Raw genomic sequence first — 18,715 nt, forward strand, 5'->3', positions numbered from 1 at the left:
AACATTTCTTGCCACACAGTCTTGTTTTTATTAGTACTAAAAAGCATTTAGACATGTTGTACGTGACTGATAATATCAGAATCCTTCATTTTGGTGATGTATCATTTGTGTGCAAGAGCATTTCTATTAGGTCATACCTTTAAATGTTCACTTTTAATGTGTCAAAAGATTTCTTTGATGAATAAATAAATCTGTAACGGTGAATAGGTTACAGTCTTCTAGCCCAAGATACCCAAGAAGCACATAAATCTTGTCTGAAGATCAGGCTATATAGGTGCGTCCCAATTTGTGTGCTTATGCACTACTCTAAGAAGTTTTTTAAGTATAAATAGTGCGAGTAGTGTGTTCACTGAAAATTTTAAAAAGAAAAAGTACACTTTAAATACCCGATGATGCACTAAATAAAGTGGAATGTTGGACACTTCATGCACTTAACTTTTGAGGGGTATCAGACTCTGACGTTGCATGACAAAATAACCGTATAAAATTCATACACTTCATGGGTGAATACATATTGCATAAGTACACAGTGTATAGGTGCGCAGTGAGTCATTTAAGACGCAACTTATCTCATTACAGTAAAACCAACTCAAAACAGTCCTGCTTTCTTTTTAAGGTCGTTCTGACGCCATTTAGGCAGTCGCTGAAAATTATCACGGCTGCAGCCGAGAAGATTCTCAAATTCTGCGTCAGTCAAAGATTCCTGAAATAAAGACAGTGTAGGAAAAAATTATAGATCATATGACTTTATCATACCAACCAAAAATGTTTCAGCACCCACCTCTCGTTTTCCAGGGTCCTCTCCTTGACGCAGCTGGTTAGGTGTTTGAACTAGCTCTGAATTTTGCATCCCAGAAGGCTTTGCCCCGTCTGCATGTGCATTGGAGATGGAAGAGGACATCCGCTGGTTATGGGACCTTACATTTCCCGGTCCTCCCGGAGCGCTGTAGCTCGTCCCCGCGCCTCCTCCTGTCTTCTTATTCAGGTCTGTGCTGTTGAGATTCTACAGGAAATGAGGTCAACATTATGTTTAGATCTGCACATAAGTGTGTAGACCATATCAATATCTAAATGCAATTAGATAATCAATATAATCAAATAAGATGAATCACTGCATCTGTTGACATCAAGAACAAGTATTTGATCAGTAAGGTGAAAGCTTTTTACCACAGTGATTTGCGAAATATCACCCATCTTGCTTTTCATCTCCTCATATGAAAGGCCTCCCTACAATATAGAGTGAAACTGAAAAAGTGTCTCTCTTTGTAACATTAATTCATTATGTGGTGTGAGGGTGGACAAAAGAAATTCAACTTAACATGAAATGGCACTAGTAACCAATTTTACTTTCATAATATTTGAATATTCAACCAGAGAAAAGAAGGCGGAATTTGATTTTAAGTTAACCATTGGGAATATTTTGGATGGTGAAAAGTAAACGTGGCCTGAATGTGATAATATCCTACTACTTCTACTAATAATGATTATAAAATAATACAATTATTTTTAATAGCCAATTCCTAGCCAATTTCTTCTCTAAATATGATGATGATAATATTAATATTAATAATAATAACTATTATTTTTTCATTATTATTTGTATTATTATTACTATATTTTTGAGAAGGAATTGGCAAGTATAATATTGGCTATTGGTTAATATGAATGAACGAAAAGTAAAGTTGTGTCAGAGGCTGATCAATATTATTTGGAATTAGGCCTGTTTCAATTATTAATTATTTGTTTGATCGTGGTTATTCGATTTACTCTCAATTTTTTATTTGTTAAATTATTTATTATTCAATTTGCCATCAAATACACAACTATATTATTTTATATTATATTGTATTATATATTTCTTCACAATAATAAAGTAAATCATACAGGCCTAGTTTATTATAATATTATTATAATAGTATATACAAATCCAATTTAAAAAAAAAATGTAAATCATTAATTGCAAGACAATAAATAGTTAGCAAAATTCGTGATCGTGACAGGCCTATTTTGGAATATCGGCATTGAATAAAAAGTCGTTGACAATAAGACCAGGAAAATGCCTTATGAAAGTAAAAAGGGTCCATTTTGCTTTCATGTTGATAATGATAATCAACTGAGAATCAACAAACAATTATGTGGATTAAGAGATTCTGTTAGTTTGTTAGTGACTTTATGTTGTGCATTACTGGCCCCTGCTGGGCAACTTCAGCCTGTTCGACTCACGCTCCACTTGTGAGCATCCCAAGCATTAAACCAGCCGGTGAAGGTAGGAGGCTCATAGCCTTGTTTAACAGTGGTGATCGGTGTTCCAGTGTCCCGTCCTGCTGGGTGGGTTTTAAGATAGTCCACTGCACTGCTATAGGACTCCTGAATCTCGTACTGGTTGGCTGAGTTCCCAATCCAAAGGAAAATCTAAGGAAGAAGAAGAGAGTTTTGACAAATAAGTTTCCAAACTTTTTGATGCTACACTACAGCCCCCAATTTTGACAACCCCTCTGCAAAGGACCCTATATAAAGCCAGCTATACGATTTAATTACTAAAAATCCATTTATTTATAAATTAGCCCAGTTTGTATTAACGTAAAACCATAGATATATATAAACCATATATATATATATATATATATATATATATATATATATATATATATATATATATATATATATATATATATATATATATATATATATATATATCCTTTTTCTTTCTTCCCTGGTTTGAAAACCCCTTGGTTAGAGTAACTTAACACTCAAAACATCCAGTGGAATTGTTGTTTGATGTTATTTTTCTCTGTTTCTTTTGCATAACCCAGAACCGCACCGCCATTTCACCGCAGCCGCATGCAAAAGAAGCCGACAGCATGACCTCACGCAACCCACCTCCTCCCAGGTGTCTAACAGCATGACATCATCCTCATCAAGATCGTCCTGAGAGAAGTCAGACACTTCCGTCATGAGGAATCGGCCCGTCTGATTGGAGCATTCAAACAGACGAGGATCGTGAGGTGCCACTTCTTTCTCCAATCTGGTGGAGATACAGAGAAAGTCAGTGGAAATGAGCAACTGTCCTCTGAGTTGAAGCATGAGCGCATGTTTTTTTCTGGTTGTACCTCTTGTCACTGGCATATGGAGCTTTCCCTCCCAAAGCCATCCAGAAAGCAGCTGGTTCCTGTCCTTCCATCACATTCTGCTTATCCTGCTCAGAAAGCAAATCAGCTACGGCTTTCCCCATCTCCCTCTCGTCTCCACTGCAGCCCTGTGGGAAACATAAACACACACACACACGTTGGGTTTTCATGTTTTATGGAGACTTTCCATAGATATAATGATTTTTCTACTGTACAAACTGTATATTCTATCCCCTAACCCTACACCCAAGCACAACCCTCACAGAAAACTTTCTGCATTTTTACATTTAACAGATTTTTCCTCATGGGAACCAAAAAATATGTCCCCACCAGTCTAAACATTTCTGGCATATATCCATTTTGTCCCCACAGCATAGGAATACCTGAACCACGAAAACAAACAAACAATGCACACACACACTTTTGTGTCATACCATCACAGAAAACTTTCTGCATTTTCAAAAAACATCACTTAGTATGATTTATAAGCTGTTTTCCTCATTGGGACAAAAACATGTCCTCACAAGGACTACATTTTTGGATATTGCCAAGTTTGGTGGGACTCTTTGTCCCCATTACTTGAACCACACACAAACACACACAAACATTATACATATAATCAGGGTTGCACATAACTGGTGCTCATGCGTTGTAAAAAAAATAAATGATGCACAGCAGAAAACGTGGAGGGAAGCGCTTTTGAGTACCAACATTTTTGGGGACAAGGACACGTTTACTTACTGGAGTATATCCATCTCTGGTAAGATAGCAATCATGATGATGTGTGTTCATTAATTATTAGGGGTGCAACGGTTTGCAGCTGATCCCTACGGATCAGGCCCCACGGTTCGGCACGCATGTGATTTGCGGATTACCTGTTAAGTTTAACCATCATGGAGTGAAAGTTTATCATTTGGACGTGTTTTGTCTTGCCAATTTACACATTCAAACGATTTTAAAAGCGGAAGAAGAGGTGAAAATCTGGACTCGCGCGCTGTTATCTGTGCGCAGAGCCACACACACCAGAAGCGTGAGCACACAGAGGGACAGAAGTGTTTCAGACAGCGCTCAAACACCGAATTGATTCCTCTTTCGCGTTGATTTGCGCTTGAACGGACACATACGCATAAAATTATGTCAAAATACCTGTCTCAGCAAGTATTCTCTCGGTTATGTCATAAGCGAACAGTTGAGAAAGAAACCAGATAATGTGTCAGTATATTCGGTCCTTGCATTAGGTCTTAAAGTGACAGCAACCTAAATATTCCTGCTATTGTCTGTGTCATTAATGTTAAAGGTCCCGTTCTTCGTGATCCCATGTTTCAAACTTTAGTTAGTGTGTAATGTTGCTGTTAGAGCATAAATAATATCTGTAAAATTATAAAGCTCAAAGTTCAATGCCAAGCAAGATATTTTATTTAACAGAAGTCGACTACAATCATAGACAGTAAAAGAAATGGACACAGAGACCCCATTGGAACTCAATTGAGACAAGTGAAGCCCATTTTTAGCGATTTCTTAGCACTTCCTTTCCTGACGCGCAGACTCAAACCGAGCAAAGCGTTACACGGACCACGTGAGCAACCCGTCTGTCTTCTAGTAGCTGTGCCAAGAGAAATCTGAATCATTCCCTTCCGAATCTTGCAGAGACGGAGAGTGTGAGTAGGAATTGTCCATGAGCATGGAGCAGGATCAACTTTTGCTAGGTATTCTGATTAATTATATTGTCATTTTGCCTCTACGTCCCCCCGATTGCCAGCGAGCTTCTCCTCCTGTCCATACGGTAATCTCTCTAATGTGCGACAAAGAGTCGCTTGGTTATGACGCAATCGTTAGCCTACTTTTACAAAAACTGTTTCTACGGGGCCATAACATAAGCTACAAGGTAATGGAGCATTTTATACATTGTCGTGTGTCTTTAGAAATAAAAAATGGACAAATGGAGTCTTCAAACGCCTCAGATGTAAAGTTATTCGCTGTCAAAGTGACGCCAAAATGAATGGAAGTCAATGGGATTGCTAACGCAAGTGAAGTTCCGCTCAAGATGGCGGCACCCGGCCGACTTCAACTTCCGGTCGACTTCCTTCCCGCTTGACTACAATGAACGGCTCGTTTGGACAACATCCCTCTACTTCCTTCTTTAATGACGTCTGTCGAACCGTTTTTTGACTAACCTCCGCCCACAGGAATGCTCCCTCAACTCTACTGGCTACTTGTGCACTTCTTATAACTTAGCCTACTGTGTTTACTCCGCTCTTACGGTGATTTTCTGTACAATAAACTTTATTAAACTCATCAGTACATGTTTGATCATCATTCGGACCTGGTCAGAAACAGCAGACTTGTAGGCTATTAATAAATAATGGATACATACAAGCAGATGACAAATACGTTATAATAACCGTAATTAAACTACTAAACTATACCTGTGTTTCATCTCTATACAGCACTCTGACTCTGTAGGCATTATTGTCCGACTCGAAATGAACACCGTTACTGAGAGTTTCTGATATTATCATCATTCCGTGAGATGAAATTGTCCTGAGAGAATGAGCGCGAGCTCATGAAGCTCCGCCCCCTGTGTGGTCCAGCAGCAGCTTATTTGCATTTAAAGGGCACACACTAAAACAGCGCGTTTTTCTGAGCCCCAAAAAATGTCAATTTAAACATGCTGTAAAAAATGATCTGTTGGGTATTTTGAGCTGAAACTTCACATACACACTCTGGGGACATCAGAGACTTATTTTACATCTTGTGAAAAGGGGCATAATACGGGACCTTTAATCAAATAATAATAATAAAAACATCGTCATCATCATCTTCTACCACGTTCGAGAGAAACGAAGATAGTGAGGAGAACAGGCAGGAGGAAAGTGATGATGACAGCAGAGAACCAGACCGAAAAAGTTATGTGTGCACCCCTGTAAATAATATAGATAAAAAAATGTAAAATAATAACATAATATAACAATTAAATAATATGAATTATAATTAATATAATTATAATTACAAGAGTGTAATTGCTGTTTTGCTTGTTTTAATTGTACATATTTTATTTAAAAAAAATTTGGTATTGACACACACACACACACACACACACACACACACACACACACACACACACACACACACACACACACACACACACACATATATAAATGAGTTCTGTCAAATCGATACATTTCCATTAATTGCTTCTAACATAAAAGTATGTAAATATATATGTGTATATACACATACAGACAGATATATGAATACAGTATATATATTTACAAACATTTCTGTTAGATGCGATTAATCGTGATTAATCGATTTGACAGCACTAATTATATATATATATTTAAGACAATAAATTCTATTCATCATGATTAATTAATTTATATATTTAATGTAATTAATACATTTTTACTGGAGTATAATCGCTTCTTGTAATTTCACACATTTTAGTTTTAGTGTATATTTATTTGCACATTTATATATTTAAAATTATTAGTTATAGATGTATATAATTATAATATTTCTTTTTTTTATTTGTTGTATATTTTTACTCGCCTTTCCAAACCACAGGAAGACAGTCTGATGAGTTTTGAGCAGAAAGACATCATTGGTGTTGAGAGAGGAAGCTCGGGCGGGAACCTCGGTTGCCTTGGTGTTCATCTCGTGTGTTCCTCTGACCTGAAAGAGTCGGGCACCAGGATCAGGGTTCACAACACCCGGTCTGCCTGTCCCACCCTAAGAAAGCATCAACACGTCAGTGGGTCAAGAGCACTGAAAAAAGAAATGCTTAATAATAAATGTAGCTCATTCAAATAAATGAAAATGACAGTTCTAATTATTTGTAATACACATAACGATTGTAATAATGTAAAAATGTTTGATAATGTCAGTAATAATGGTTATTATTGTTACTTTAAGAAAAAGTAAACTCACAGATTACTCAAAAGAAGCAAGAATAATGTCATTTAAAATAAATCCTATGGCAGAATATGTAAGCAAGTAAATCAATATTTTAGTTGATTTCCTGAAAGTGGTAAATCATTCAGATCATAAAATAATGTACAATTTCGAGCTAAATGTTCCATAGGAATGAAGGGACAATCACCTCAAATATGATGAGTCTGCCCTTAAAGATGGCCAGGAAGTGTCTGGGCTCTTTTCCCATGACCACTCTGACCTGTGTTGGGGCTCCATTGTATTTGTTATCCACATTCACCGCCTGATAAGCGCATGCCGTCACCTCATCCTGTGTGGCATGGCGACCCTGCGGAGAACACATGTCATAGGGTCTCCAATGTGTAGATCCAGATTACAACACAGTGTAAGTGTAGTTTTTCAGGTCAATGCAAGTGAATATCATTTATGTTGAATATTTTTTTTTTTAGAAATGCTGGATTGTTTATTTTCTACTGTAGCCATATTAGCCATATTGTGTTTTATATACAGTGGCTCAAAACATTTATATCACACTAAAATTACATTCTTTGACTGTCTTTGCATTATATAACAAATATTAAAGTGCCATTTATTTGAAATACATATAGCACAAAACCCACTTTTAAAGCAAAATGATTCACAAAAAGATGCTTATGCATCCAAGAAAAATCAGCTGACCAGATGGCGTTGCAAAAAAATTTCATTGTGGATGCCAGTTAGTGTGATGTTTTGTTATATAATGCAATGAAATTCATTAGTGTGATTTTATTGTCCTAACTTGGATCTGTAACTGGATCTGTAACTGTGTTGCTCTACTGACTGTTATATGTTTTCTCCACATTATGACATAAAATAACATTATTACAGTATATATTGTGTTGGAGATAGAGGGCCCTATTTTAACGATCTAAGCGCATGGTCTAAAGCGCACCGCGCAAGTGCACTTAGGATGAGTCTGAATACACTTTTGCTTGTTTAACGATGGGAAAAATGGTCGGCGTGCCCGGCGCATGGTCTAAAAGGGTATTCCCTATAGGTGTGTTTTGGGCGTAATGTGCAATAAACCAATCAGAGTCTCATCTCTCATTCCCTATAAAGCAGAACTATGCAGCTTTGCCGATTTCTCGCTTTTTGCTCGCAGGTTTCTCTATAGAGCTCCCCCTACAGCTTCGGAATAGATATTTGACAACACTGTCGTCAAAACTCGTTGGTGACTCTCCCCCCTCCCATCTTCTCCCGCTGGTCATGTGCATTTGTTTTCAAAGAACCCGGCGAACGCACGGAGCCATGTCCACTGAGGTATGTATGATACACAGAAGGCTAGCAAATAAATGTTTAGATAGTGTATGTGTGCGGTGCCGTAAAGCAATTCGTTACATCGTGAGACCTGATATCACGCGATACTTCCTGACGCTGAGGCCGGCGGCCCAAAGTTGCAAGTGTGGTTTTTCCTCTCACAGGCGCTCGGAGGGTGCGAGACGACCACCATTCAACCTGAAAAATGTCATATAACCATTCCAATGACTCCGAAGCTGCTCGGTTAAGTTAAAAAAGTTACTTAGTTCACCTTTAAAAGCCAGTTGTGCTCATGCCATGGCGTATTGCTATTTACATGGCGGAATTTGCAAGCGGAAAGACTAAACGCTTCTTTAGCGAGGAAACGGATCTGCTCGTGCGCAAGGTTAAAGAGTACAAGCAGACCATCTACGGGACAAAGTGTATGCGGGTTGTGGACCCACCTATAGGCGTATATTACTAGCACGCTCTTTAAATAACAAAAAAATACTGCGCCATTGTTGTTGTTTCATTGTTTGAATAGTTGTTTCAGCAGTCTATTTCAGTTGCCTCAAAATAGCAACGCGCCAACAATGCGCCTGAACACACCTCGTTTTCAGACCAGCACGCCCATGGGTGAACAAATGGGTGCAAATGCATTTGCTATTTAAACAACGTGGCACAGGATGTGAAAATGATAACTGCGTCGGGCTGAAACTAGCATGAAACACTTGCGTCGGGCCTGGCGTCGCATTGCACCAGGTGTATGATAGGGTCCAGAGTATTCATGTTGTGCTCCTCACCTGCCACATGTAGAGGATGTACTGAGGTTTGTTGGCTCTGTTGTAAGTGTACAGAACTAGATAACAGTCTCCACCATAGAACTGTCCATAAGTGCTTCGGTCCACCTCCTTCAGTTCAAGATTCTCAATCCGCCAAATCTGAACACAAAGCAGCGGAGATGTTTGATAAAAGTGTGACAGCAGGCCCAAACTTCTGAATTCAGGTATTTTTATTGCACCATACCTGAACGTGTCCTGAAGCATCATCCACCATCCGCTCCTGAGCAGCCAGCTTTGGCTGGGCGTGAAGCTCCATTACGTCAAACTTCACCTGATCCACTTTAGCTGCGATAACAGATGTGTATACAAACACATATGATGAATATACTATAATGACAATACTGAAACATGTACACTCTCACAAAAATAATGCTGAATGATGAATCACCTATCTTTCCTACTGTGTGGATTTTTCCTAGGCCTTGGGTTTGACCTTTTTCTTTCCAGGACTTGAAGAGATGTTTAAACATGGCAGACTCTCCTCCTTCACTCATAACTTCCACTTTAGTGTTGGACGGGTATTTCTTTGCTTTTACAAAGCCCTGAGGGACGATTATTTGTGTGCACCAATTATGACACAATTAGAGAAGTGATTTTGGTTTGAATTTGAATTTCCTGTTAAAATAAAATAAAAATACTGCTTCGCAGATTAATGGTAATTCGCAAACACAGATACTTACAACCGCTCGACTCAGTGCTGAGCGTCGCTCTTCATCTGATGCTCCTTTTCCCTTCCAGACCATTATTGAGTTGCCACCATGATCTAAAAAGTAGCAATCCTGCAAACAAAACATACATCAAAACATAATCCACAGTTAGTTGTGTGTCATATAGTGATACGATGGGTGATTTGGTAGACTTCATGTGTCTCACCGAGGAACACAGCAAATCCTGGGTCAGTGGACTGGCAGCCACTTCCTGTACCAACAGCTGACCACTGGCGTCAGACACACTGAGAACAATAGCATGTTAATTAAGGACTGTGTTACGTAATTAGACCCTAGCTCTGAATGATCGATTAATTATCAACATCATCATTGGAAACAAGACTGTAGACAGACAGAGAAGAGAGCGAGATAGATAGACAGACAGACAGATAGATAGTCAGATAGACAGAGAGACAGACAGACAGATAGATAAATAAATAGACAGACAGATAGACAGACAGACAGACAGACAAATAGAGATAGATAGATAGATAGATAGATAGATAGATAGATAGATAGATAGATAGATAGATAGATAGATAGATCATACTGGTAGAGTTTGACGAAAGAGGTCTGGTTTTGGTCTGGTTTGTCATCAGGGATTGCCTCTTTCAGGTTAACAGTCCTCTGACCCAAAACAGATTTCATGATCTTCATCAGGTCAGCAGAGGCTTCTTCCTGCCCACCCTCAATCACACCAATCTGAGCCCGGCCTCCTCGCTCTCGGTCCCGGATGTCCTGGGCCAACAGAACAGCCTACAAAAGACAGGAGAGGAGAGGAACCCAATAGAAATCAATCAACTCCTCATTTTATTAAACATCCAGCACAGTGTCTTCCCGTTACTTCAATTACCTTTAATTTTTCTTGTCTGTTGCTTTGAGGTCCGTTCCATTGAATTAATGCTTTTCCCAAGTCCAGAAGGAATATGTCTCCTAGATTAAAACTGCTCCAGGAAACCTCCACCTGCAGAGACACACACACAGTTCGCTAAAATTCCCCTTCAGTTCAGTCAGTACTGGCTAGAAATAAGACATCATGAAAAGGTCCTGTTCAGCTCTGAATTCGATATTTAACTTCCTGTTTTTTTTCTGAAATCGACAACCTAAAAGACAAGGATCTGGGCTAAGAGAAACATCAGAAGGCATGAGGACAAGTAGCGATGCAGAGACAAGATTCTTGACCTTCTTCTTACACATTCAATTAAATAACTTAAATAATAATAGAGTCTGACAGCTTCATTTACAGAGACTCTTAATGTTGGCCTTTAGCCTGCAATATGAATATCCTTCCCCACAAAGCGAATTTAATTGCAAATCCTTTTGTGCTTCGACCACATTTATAAATCAACTCAAGCATAAAAGGTTGTCTGTGTTCTTTTAAAACATGGGTTTTCAAAGTGGGGTCTCTCTCTCTCTCTCTGTCAAAAAACAAGAACATTATATATATATATATATATATATATATATATATATATATATATATATATATATATATATATACAGTAGTATATTACTAATTTATATATATATATATATATATACAGTATAATTAATTAAAAAAATAACTAATACATTTTAATTTCATTTAAAATGTTTCTTTTCAGATTAAATGATATTAATTTATATTGAATTTAGAATTTTAACCATTTGCTTCAGCTTTAGTACAGTGATAACATAAATGCCAATTATTTAATTTTTCAAACTGTATATTTTCCTTTTAATATTATGCTTTTTTGCTCACATAAAATATAGTTTCCTTTATCACTGTGAACTTGATTTTCACCAAGTACATCTATGTTGGTCTTGGAACAACTTTCCAATCAACCAATCAGATTTCAGGAACAAATTGATAGTTTGTCAAGTTTAAAGGAGACATATCATGCTTTTAAATTGTTTCTTTTTACATATAAATCATACATTTGTAGTCTATATAAAGCGGAACTGCAATGCTTGGGTCCGAATTCCTCATTATTATAGCTCCACAAGCCCCTTTTCTACCCCTTTTCTGACGTGCGTCTGAGAGCAACTTGTTTTGGTGCGGTCTCTTTAAATAAAATTGAGACACTTCATACCCGCCCCCTCTCCAGGTTGCAGAGGTTGAACTCCACCCCGTTCGGCCATTTTTGTAGTCTGATAGCACAGATAGGATTATCTAGCGGCACATAAACTTTTTATTCACACGTTATTAACAAAATGTCAACAACGGAAGACTTGTCCAGCCAGCCTTACATGTTCGAGCCAGAGTCGGAGCCGGAGCGAGATAAAAATGAAGACGACGAACCTGCAGAACAACTTCTTCATATGGATGTATCGCAATGGTGTGTTACTGTATTTACACATGAAACTTTGGTCTTCCGACCTTTTACCACCGTGTCGATTTATTTTGATTAGTATGTGCGAGGGAGAGAGAGCAAGACAGCGTCTAGTTTGGAGACGGTGATGTCTTGTTTACACTTTCGCCTCTCTAAAGAGAGAGTGAGCGCGCGCGCGACCCGGTCTCTCTCTCTCTCTGCTCGTTCTTTCAGTTAAACATGCGCCACAAGCGCGGCAGTTCATCTACATTAGACGGTGTAATAAAGCGTGTGGGTTACTACATCCAACAACCTAACATTTTAACTTACCCTCTCGTAACTTCTGCATCCTTTAGCTTGGACTACAAAATTGCAGCGAGAAATAATAATGGCGGATTGCTCGAAGTGTTGGGCCGGAAGTCAATGTCCTTATTTGGCAGTTCCGCTGCAAATACTGTGACGTTATAGTTCAAAAAAAGTCATAGATAACAGAAAAATCGGAACAGGTTGAAAAATATGACCAAAACAGAATATAAAGATATCAACGAAGCACCTGATAATTTAATCTTTTCTGTACTTCTAAACACTCCAAATATACAACAAAATGCATTTAAGGGCTAAAAAAAGGTAGTACCCCAGAGTGCAGTCTGGACGATGGGGCGGGGCGACACTTTTAGGCGGGGCGACACGTGTCACTCCGCCCACACCCAATAGAGAGCCTAAGTCCCTCCCCTTCCGGTCGACCACCATGGGACCTTATTTCGGAAAAATATTGTATGGTAGTCAATGGCGAGAGACAACAAATATTTTGATCTCGTTTGAATTGTGCCCTGATTTACACATATGATGTTTGTCAATTTAAAAGATACATTTTAAAGTCAAGAAAGTCGCAGCTTGATGTAAAACTGCTGAGGTATAAGACTGTGAAAATACGTAATTACAAAGACTACAAACCCAGAAGGCGCACATGCGACGTCATACCTTTTCTCTCAATGAATGAAGCTAACTTTACTGAAGCTAACGTCTGTCATTTTATTCTATAGTCTTACATTATAATCGTAACGTTACGCCGTCATGCCTGAGTGTTTTGAGCCAGAATACACACATACGAGCAACGGATCTTGTGACGTACATAGTGCGAGACGAGAGATGTAGTTCATTGAGCGATTTTCACATAAAACTAAACGTTACTCTTCTGTTTTATGACAAACTGCGACTTTCTTGACTTTCATAATTACCTTTTAAATTGACAAACATCATATGTGTAGTTCAGGGCACAGTTCAGACGGAATAAAAAGATAAGTTATCTCTCGCCATTGACTTCCATACATATTTTTTCCGAAGTAAGGTCCCATGAGCCGGAAGCGGAGGGGCGGGACTTAGGCTCTCTATTTAATTGGTTTATAATACCGCAATCTTATTGGTGTAGACGATTCAGGTCTGAGCATGCGCATTCCTTTCAGTTCGATTTTATGAATGATTTGGCCGTATTAAAGAAATATTAAATGCTAACTTTAATCGTAGGCTATATGTTGTCGGTTTACCATGGTAATTTTAGTTAAGATCTATTGGCTAATGTTTTATTGTACTTAAGAAACAGAATGGATGAAGTTATTGTTTAAAAACGAACGCAGGCCTACTTCAAAGAGATGTTTTACAAACTCGATTTTACTCAAAGGATGAGAATTCACTGTAAGAATGTAAAAGCAGCTGATTTTCATTTTTAAAGCACGACCGTTTTTTGTTGTCATTTTTTTAGCGAGATGTTGTCCAATGCGTGCGTTATTTGGTAGGCTACAGTGCAAATAAAATGTTTAATGGCAAACTCACGTTTCTTTGTTAATAAAATGAGGGCCTGTTGGTTCTGTAAAATCCCTATGTTATAGTTTTAAAGATTCATGTTTTATAAGTGTCGACCGTAGGCTACAATTCGACTATCTGTTACTGTGACATCATCAGGCCATTGGGTTTTGTGCGTTGGCTACAATAGAATTAAAACCGTGTAGTGCTGAAATGTGAAAATAAATAAATATGTATTTACTAAAACAGATTTATTATATCGATCTGGGCTTGTATACTATTTGGTAGGCTAGCCTATTATTGTCTTATTTGTCACTGTGGTTTTGCTTTAAAATAAAATAAAACAAACTTTCGGATTTATCCGATGTTTTACTGAAATACAGTGAATTATCATCATTTGTGTAAAATCCCGAGTTTGTGTTTATTCACTGATCCTAATGGAAAAACGGAGAAGCATTTACGAATGATTTGAAATTCCGGAGCCCTGCATGACATGCGGAAAAATATTGTCTAGCCTATATCAGCCTAGAAATGATCTCTCCTTTGATAGCCTATATGCCAGTAATTTCATGCTGTCATGATCATTGCTCACTAAAAGTGGCACTGACTTATCTGCTGGGTAAATTAATAAATATAAGAGTAGGCTATCTAAATTTCAAACAGTAATTTATCAGCAACATATTTCGTGATATTGCCTAGCCCTAAAACTGCTCAATATTAGCCTAAAGCTTACAATATGATTTTTTGTAAAGCTGCTTTGAGACGATGTGAATTGAGCGCTATACGAATACATTTTGACAGTAACTTCATCTAACTTGACCCGTAAATTCAGCAAAATATTATCCAATTGATCATTAGGCTACTGAAATCGGAAATCCCCATGGTTATCATCACTTAATATTTCTGTAGTATGGCCAAACAGCGTCGAAGTCGTAGATCATTCATAAACTCCTACCATAGACTCGTACATAAAGGAATGCGCATGCTCATGCCTCAAACGGCTACGCCAATTAGATTGCTGTATTATAAACCAATAAAATCGGGTGTGGGCGGAGCGACACGTGTCGCCCCGCCTAAAAGTGTCGCCCCGCCCCATCGTCCAGACTGCACTCTGGGGTTACTCAAAAAAAGTGCATTTAGCATGATATGTCCCCTTTAAGCTTAGAACCAGGATGAGGTGCTTCTACATCAGTGTTATTCACCTCTTCATTTCCCTTGATTTTAGGGATAAGTTATGGGTAGGGTTAGGACAACATTTTTGGAAAGGAATGTATTTTTACAGTGAAATATATTTACAACATGTCTTGGCAAAATGTAGTCAGTGGATAGTTCTACATATTCTACTATGAGGAAGGGGTGACTCATGAATATTAATTAGGGTTTGTGACTATATGCTCCTAGGGTTACTAAGAAAGCATAAACTTTTTAATATTCATGATCTGAGCCTTCACTTTAGAAGAAATCTTAATTTTGCATTGTGATTCGAGGTGTATGGTACAGTAGTTCACCTCTCTGGCGGTCACGTGTTTTGTCCCTTTGACGTGGAGCAGGCGCTGAATGTTATATGTATTGGTCTCCACATGACTGAATCCTGATCCCACACCACCTTTTTTATATCTGCAGGAAACAGGACATAATCAGACCATTGTGGAATTGGCATGAGCAAGCCAAAATATTTTACTTTCACTTTCACTCACATGAGGCCACTCTTGAAGTAGCTTTTGAATTTGGCTGATTCAGATCCCTGGACCTCCCGGTACTGGACGGGACTGCCGTCGAGATACTCATCCAGTTGAGTTACATATATAGCTGCGGCTCCCTGCTCATCCTGAGAGGAAGTGTTGCCTATCCAGTAGTGGATATCAGTGGATTGTGTGGTGCTGTTGCTCACCTGGATGAGACAGGACAAAATGCTTGAGGACAGATACACCCATGTTTAAAAAGGTATCATGCACCTATTTTTAGTACAACAGTAATAATAAATAATTTAATCAATTAATTCAAATTGTTATTTATAATTTTATTAGTGCTGTCAAATTGATTAATCACGATTAATTACGTCTAACATAAAAGTTTGTAAATACATAATATATGTGTACATACTGTATATATACACACACACACACACACACACACACACACACACACACACACACACACACACACACACACACACATATACATATATATATATATACTGTACATAAATACACTCACCTAAAGGATTATTAGGAACACCATACTAATACTGTGTTTGACCCCCTTTCGCCTTCAGAACTGCCTTAATTCTACGTGGCATTGATTCAACAAGGTGCTGAAAGCATTCTTTAGAAATGTTGGCCCATATTGATAGGATAGGATCTTGCAGTTGATGGAGATTTGTGGGATGCACATCCAGGGCATGAAGCTCCCGTTCAACCACATCCCAAAGATGCTCTATTGGGTTGAGATCTGGTGACTGTGGGGGCCATTTTAGTACAGTGAACTCATTGTCATGTTCAAGAAACCAATTTGAAATGATTCGAGCTTTGTGACATGGTGCATTATCCTGCTGGAAGTAGCCATCAGAGGATGGGTACATGGTGGTCATAAAGGGATGGACATGGTCACAAACAATGCTCAGGTAGGCCGTGGCATTTAAACGATGCCCAATTGGCACTAAGGGGCCTAAAGTGTGCCAAGAAAACATCCCCCACACCATTACACCACCACCACCAGCCTGCACAGTGGTAACAAGGCATGATGGATCCATGTTCTCATTCTGTTTACGCCAAATTCTGACTCTACCATCTGAAAGTCTCAACAGAAATCGAGTTTTTCCAGTCTTCAACTGTCCAATTTTGGTGAGCTCGTGCAAATTGTAGCCTCTTTTTCCTATTTGTAGTGGAGATGAGTGGTACCCGGTGGGGTCTTCTGCTGTTGTAGCCCATCCGCCTCAAGGTTGTGCGTGTTGTGGCTTCACAAATGCTTTGCTGCATACCTCGGTTGTAACGAGTGGTTATTTCAGTCAAAGTTGCTCTTCTATCAGCTTGAATCAGTCGGCCCATTCTCCTCTGACCTCTAGCATCAACAAGGCATTTTCGCCCACAGGACTGCCGCATACTGGATGTTTTTCCCTTTTCACACCATTCTTTGTAAACCCTAGAAATGGTTGTGCGTGAAAATCCCAGTAACTGAGCAGATTGTGAAATACTCAGACCGGCCCGTCTGGCACCAACAACCATGCCACGCTCAAAATTGCTTAAATCACCTTTCTTTCCCATTCTGACATTCAGTTTGGAGTTCAGGAGATTGTCTTGACCAGGACCACACCCCTAAATGCATTGAAGCAACTGCCATGTGATTGGTTGATTAGATAATTGCATTAATGAGTAATTGAACAGGTGTTCCTAATAATCCTTTAGGTGAGTGTATATATACAGTGCTATGCATAAGTTTAGACACCCATGCTAAAGTTGACTAAAAAGAGGAATAAAAAATCATCTTTTGGAAACTGAACTTAATGCCTTAATTTAAAAAATTAGGAAAAATCCAACCTTTAAGGACACCAATTTTCTTTGTGAATGAATAATGTATCGTAAATAAATAAATGTTCTTCCTTAAAATACAGGGTGCATAAGTTTGGACACCCCTATGTTAAATTCCCATAGAGGCAGGCAGATTTTTATTTTTAAGTATTTATTTATTTATTTTTTTGTTAGGATACTATGCATCCTGATAAAGTTCCCTTGGCCTTTGGAATTAAAATAGCCCCACATCATCACATAGCCTTCACCATACCTAGAGATTGGCATGGGGTACTTTCCATAAGATCATCTCTCAATGCAAATCAAACTAGCTATTAGGCTAACTGAAATAAAACCATGCCAATCTCTAGGTATCAATTTTAAATTTTTTAATTAATTTAAAAATCACCATGCATTATCAGTGGAAAAAGAGTAGCTTTAAAAATTCAACTGGACAAAGTTCTATGAGATTATTGTCAACTGATTTTCAAAAGTGTTCATGTGTAGTAAGCCTTTCCAAAAGCACTATTTGAAATGACCTGAAGAATTAGATTGACATGACTTACATAAAGAATTATATAGCAGTCACCCTCAAAAAAATTTCCAAACGCTTGCTCTGGGACAGGGACCATTTTCATTTTCTAAAGAAACAGAAAACAGAATAATACATAATACAGTGAATAATCAAAAATGCAATGTCAGTTTGACTTGTTTTCATGTTTTTTTTAAAATAAATATTAAATCATAGAGCTCACAAAAAGGGGGGCAAACAACAGTGGCCTCTTACATTGATGGTCCAGATCTGCAGGCCAGGCTTTCGCTGGATGCTTTTAAACACATCCTGGGCTTCAGTCATTCTGCTGGATTCTGAGAAGAAATCTCAACGCTCAAACTATCTGAATTCAAACAGATATCCACCACCGTATATAACACTTATAAACACATCTTCTACATTACATAATGAGATCAAATTAGCATATTTTAACATTAGAAAGGCAGACAGACAGACAGACAGATGGACAGATAGACAGACAGATGAATCGTCAGACAGACAGACAGATAAACAGATTGATCATCAGTCAGATAGATAGATTAATGGTCAGACAGACAGATAGACAGATTGATAGTCAGACAGATTGATAGACAAATAGACAGATTGATAGACAGATCGACCAAAAGATAGACAAACTGATCGACAGAGATTGATTGACAGATAGACAGATTGATCGACAG

The 18,715-nt window shown here is 38.3% G+C and overlaps 1 protein-coding gene across 2 annotated transcripts; it reads right to left on the minus strand.

Moving 5' to 3' along the window:
• Positions 1–10: 10 nt before the first annotated feature.
• Positions 11–18,142, minus strand: vill (villin-like). Of its 2 annotated transcripts, XM_081353149.1 has the most exons (18): positions 18,049–18,142; positions 15,674–15,867; positions 15,485–15,593; positions 10,739–10,849; positions 10,436–10,641; positions 10,052–10,130; positions 9,859–9,957; positions 9,567–9,720; positions 9,363–9,463; positions 9,140–9,277; positions 7,231–7,389; positions 6,681–6,860; positions 3,111–3,256; positions 2,881–3,025; positions 2,224–2,412; positions 1,168–1,227; positions 782–1,003; positions 11–703 (listed from the first exon to the last, which is right to left on the minus strand). In XM_081353149.1, exons 1-18 carry the CDS (start codon positions 18,118–18,120, stop codon positions 590–592), a joined length of 2,478 nt encoding a protein of 825 aa, XP_081209275.1. In that variant the 5' UTR covers positions 18,121–18,142; the 3' UTR covers positions 11–589. The 2 variants fall into 2 exon arrangements, with proteins under 2 accessions (XP_081209275.1, XP_081209276.1); XM_081353150.1 differs by lacking the exon at positions 1,168–1,227.
• Positions 18,143–18,715: the final 573 nt, after the last annotated feature.

The sequence above is a fragment of the Scardinius erythrophthalmus genome, assembly GCF_964197995.2.
Source record: "Scardinius erythrophthalmus genome assembly, chromosome: 22".
NCBI lineage: Eukaryota > Metazoa > Chordata > Actinopteri > Cypriniformes > Leuciscidae > Scardinius > Scardinius erythrophthalmus.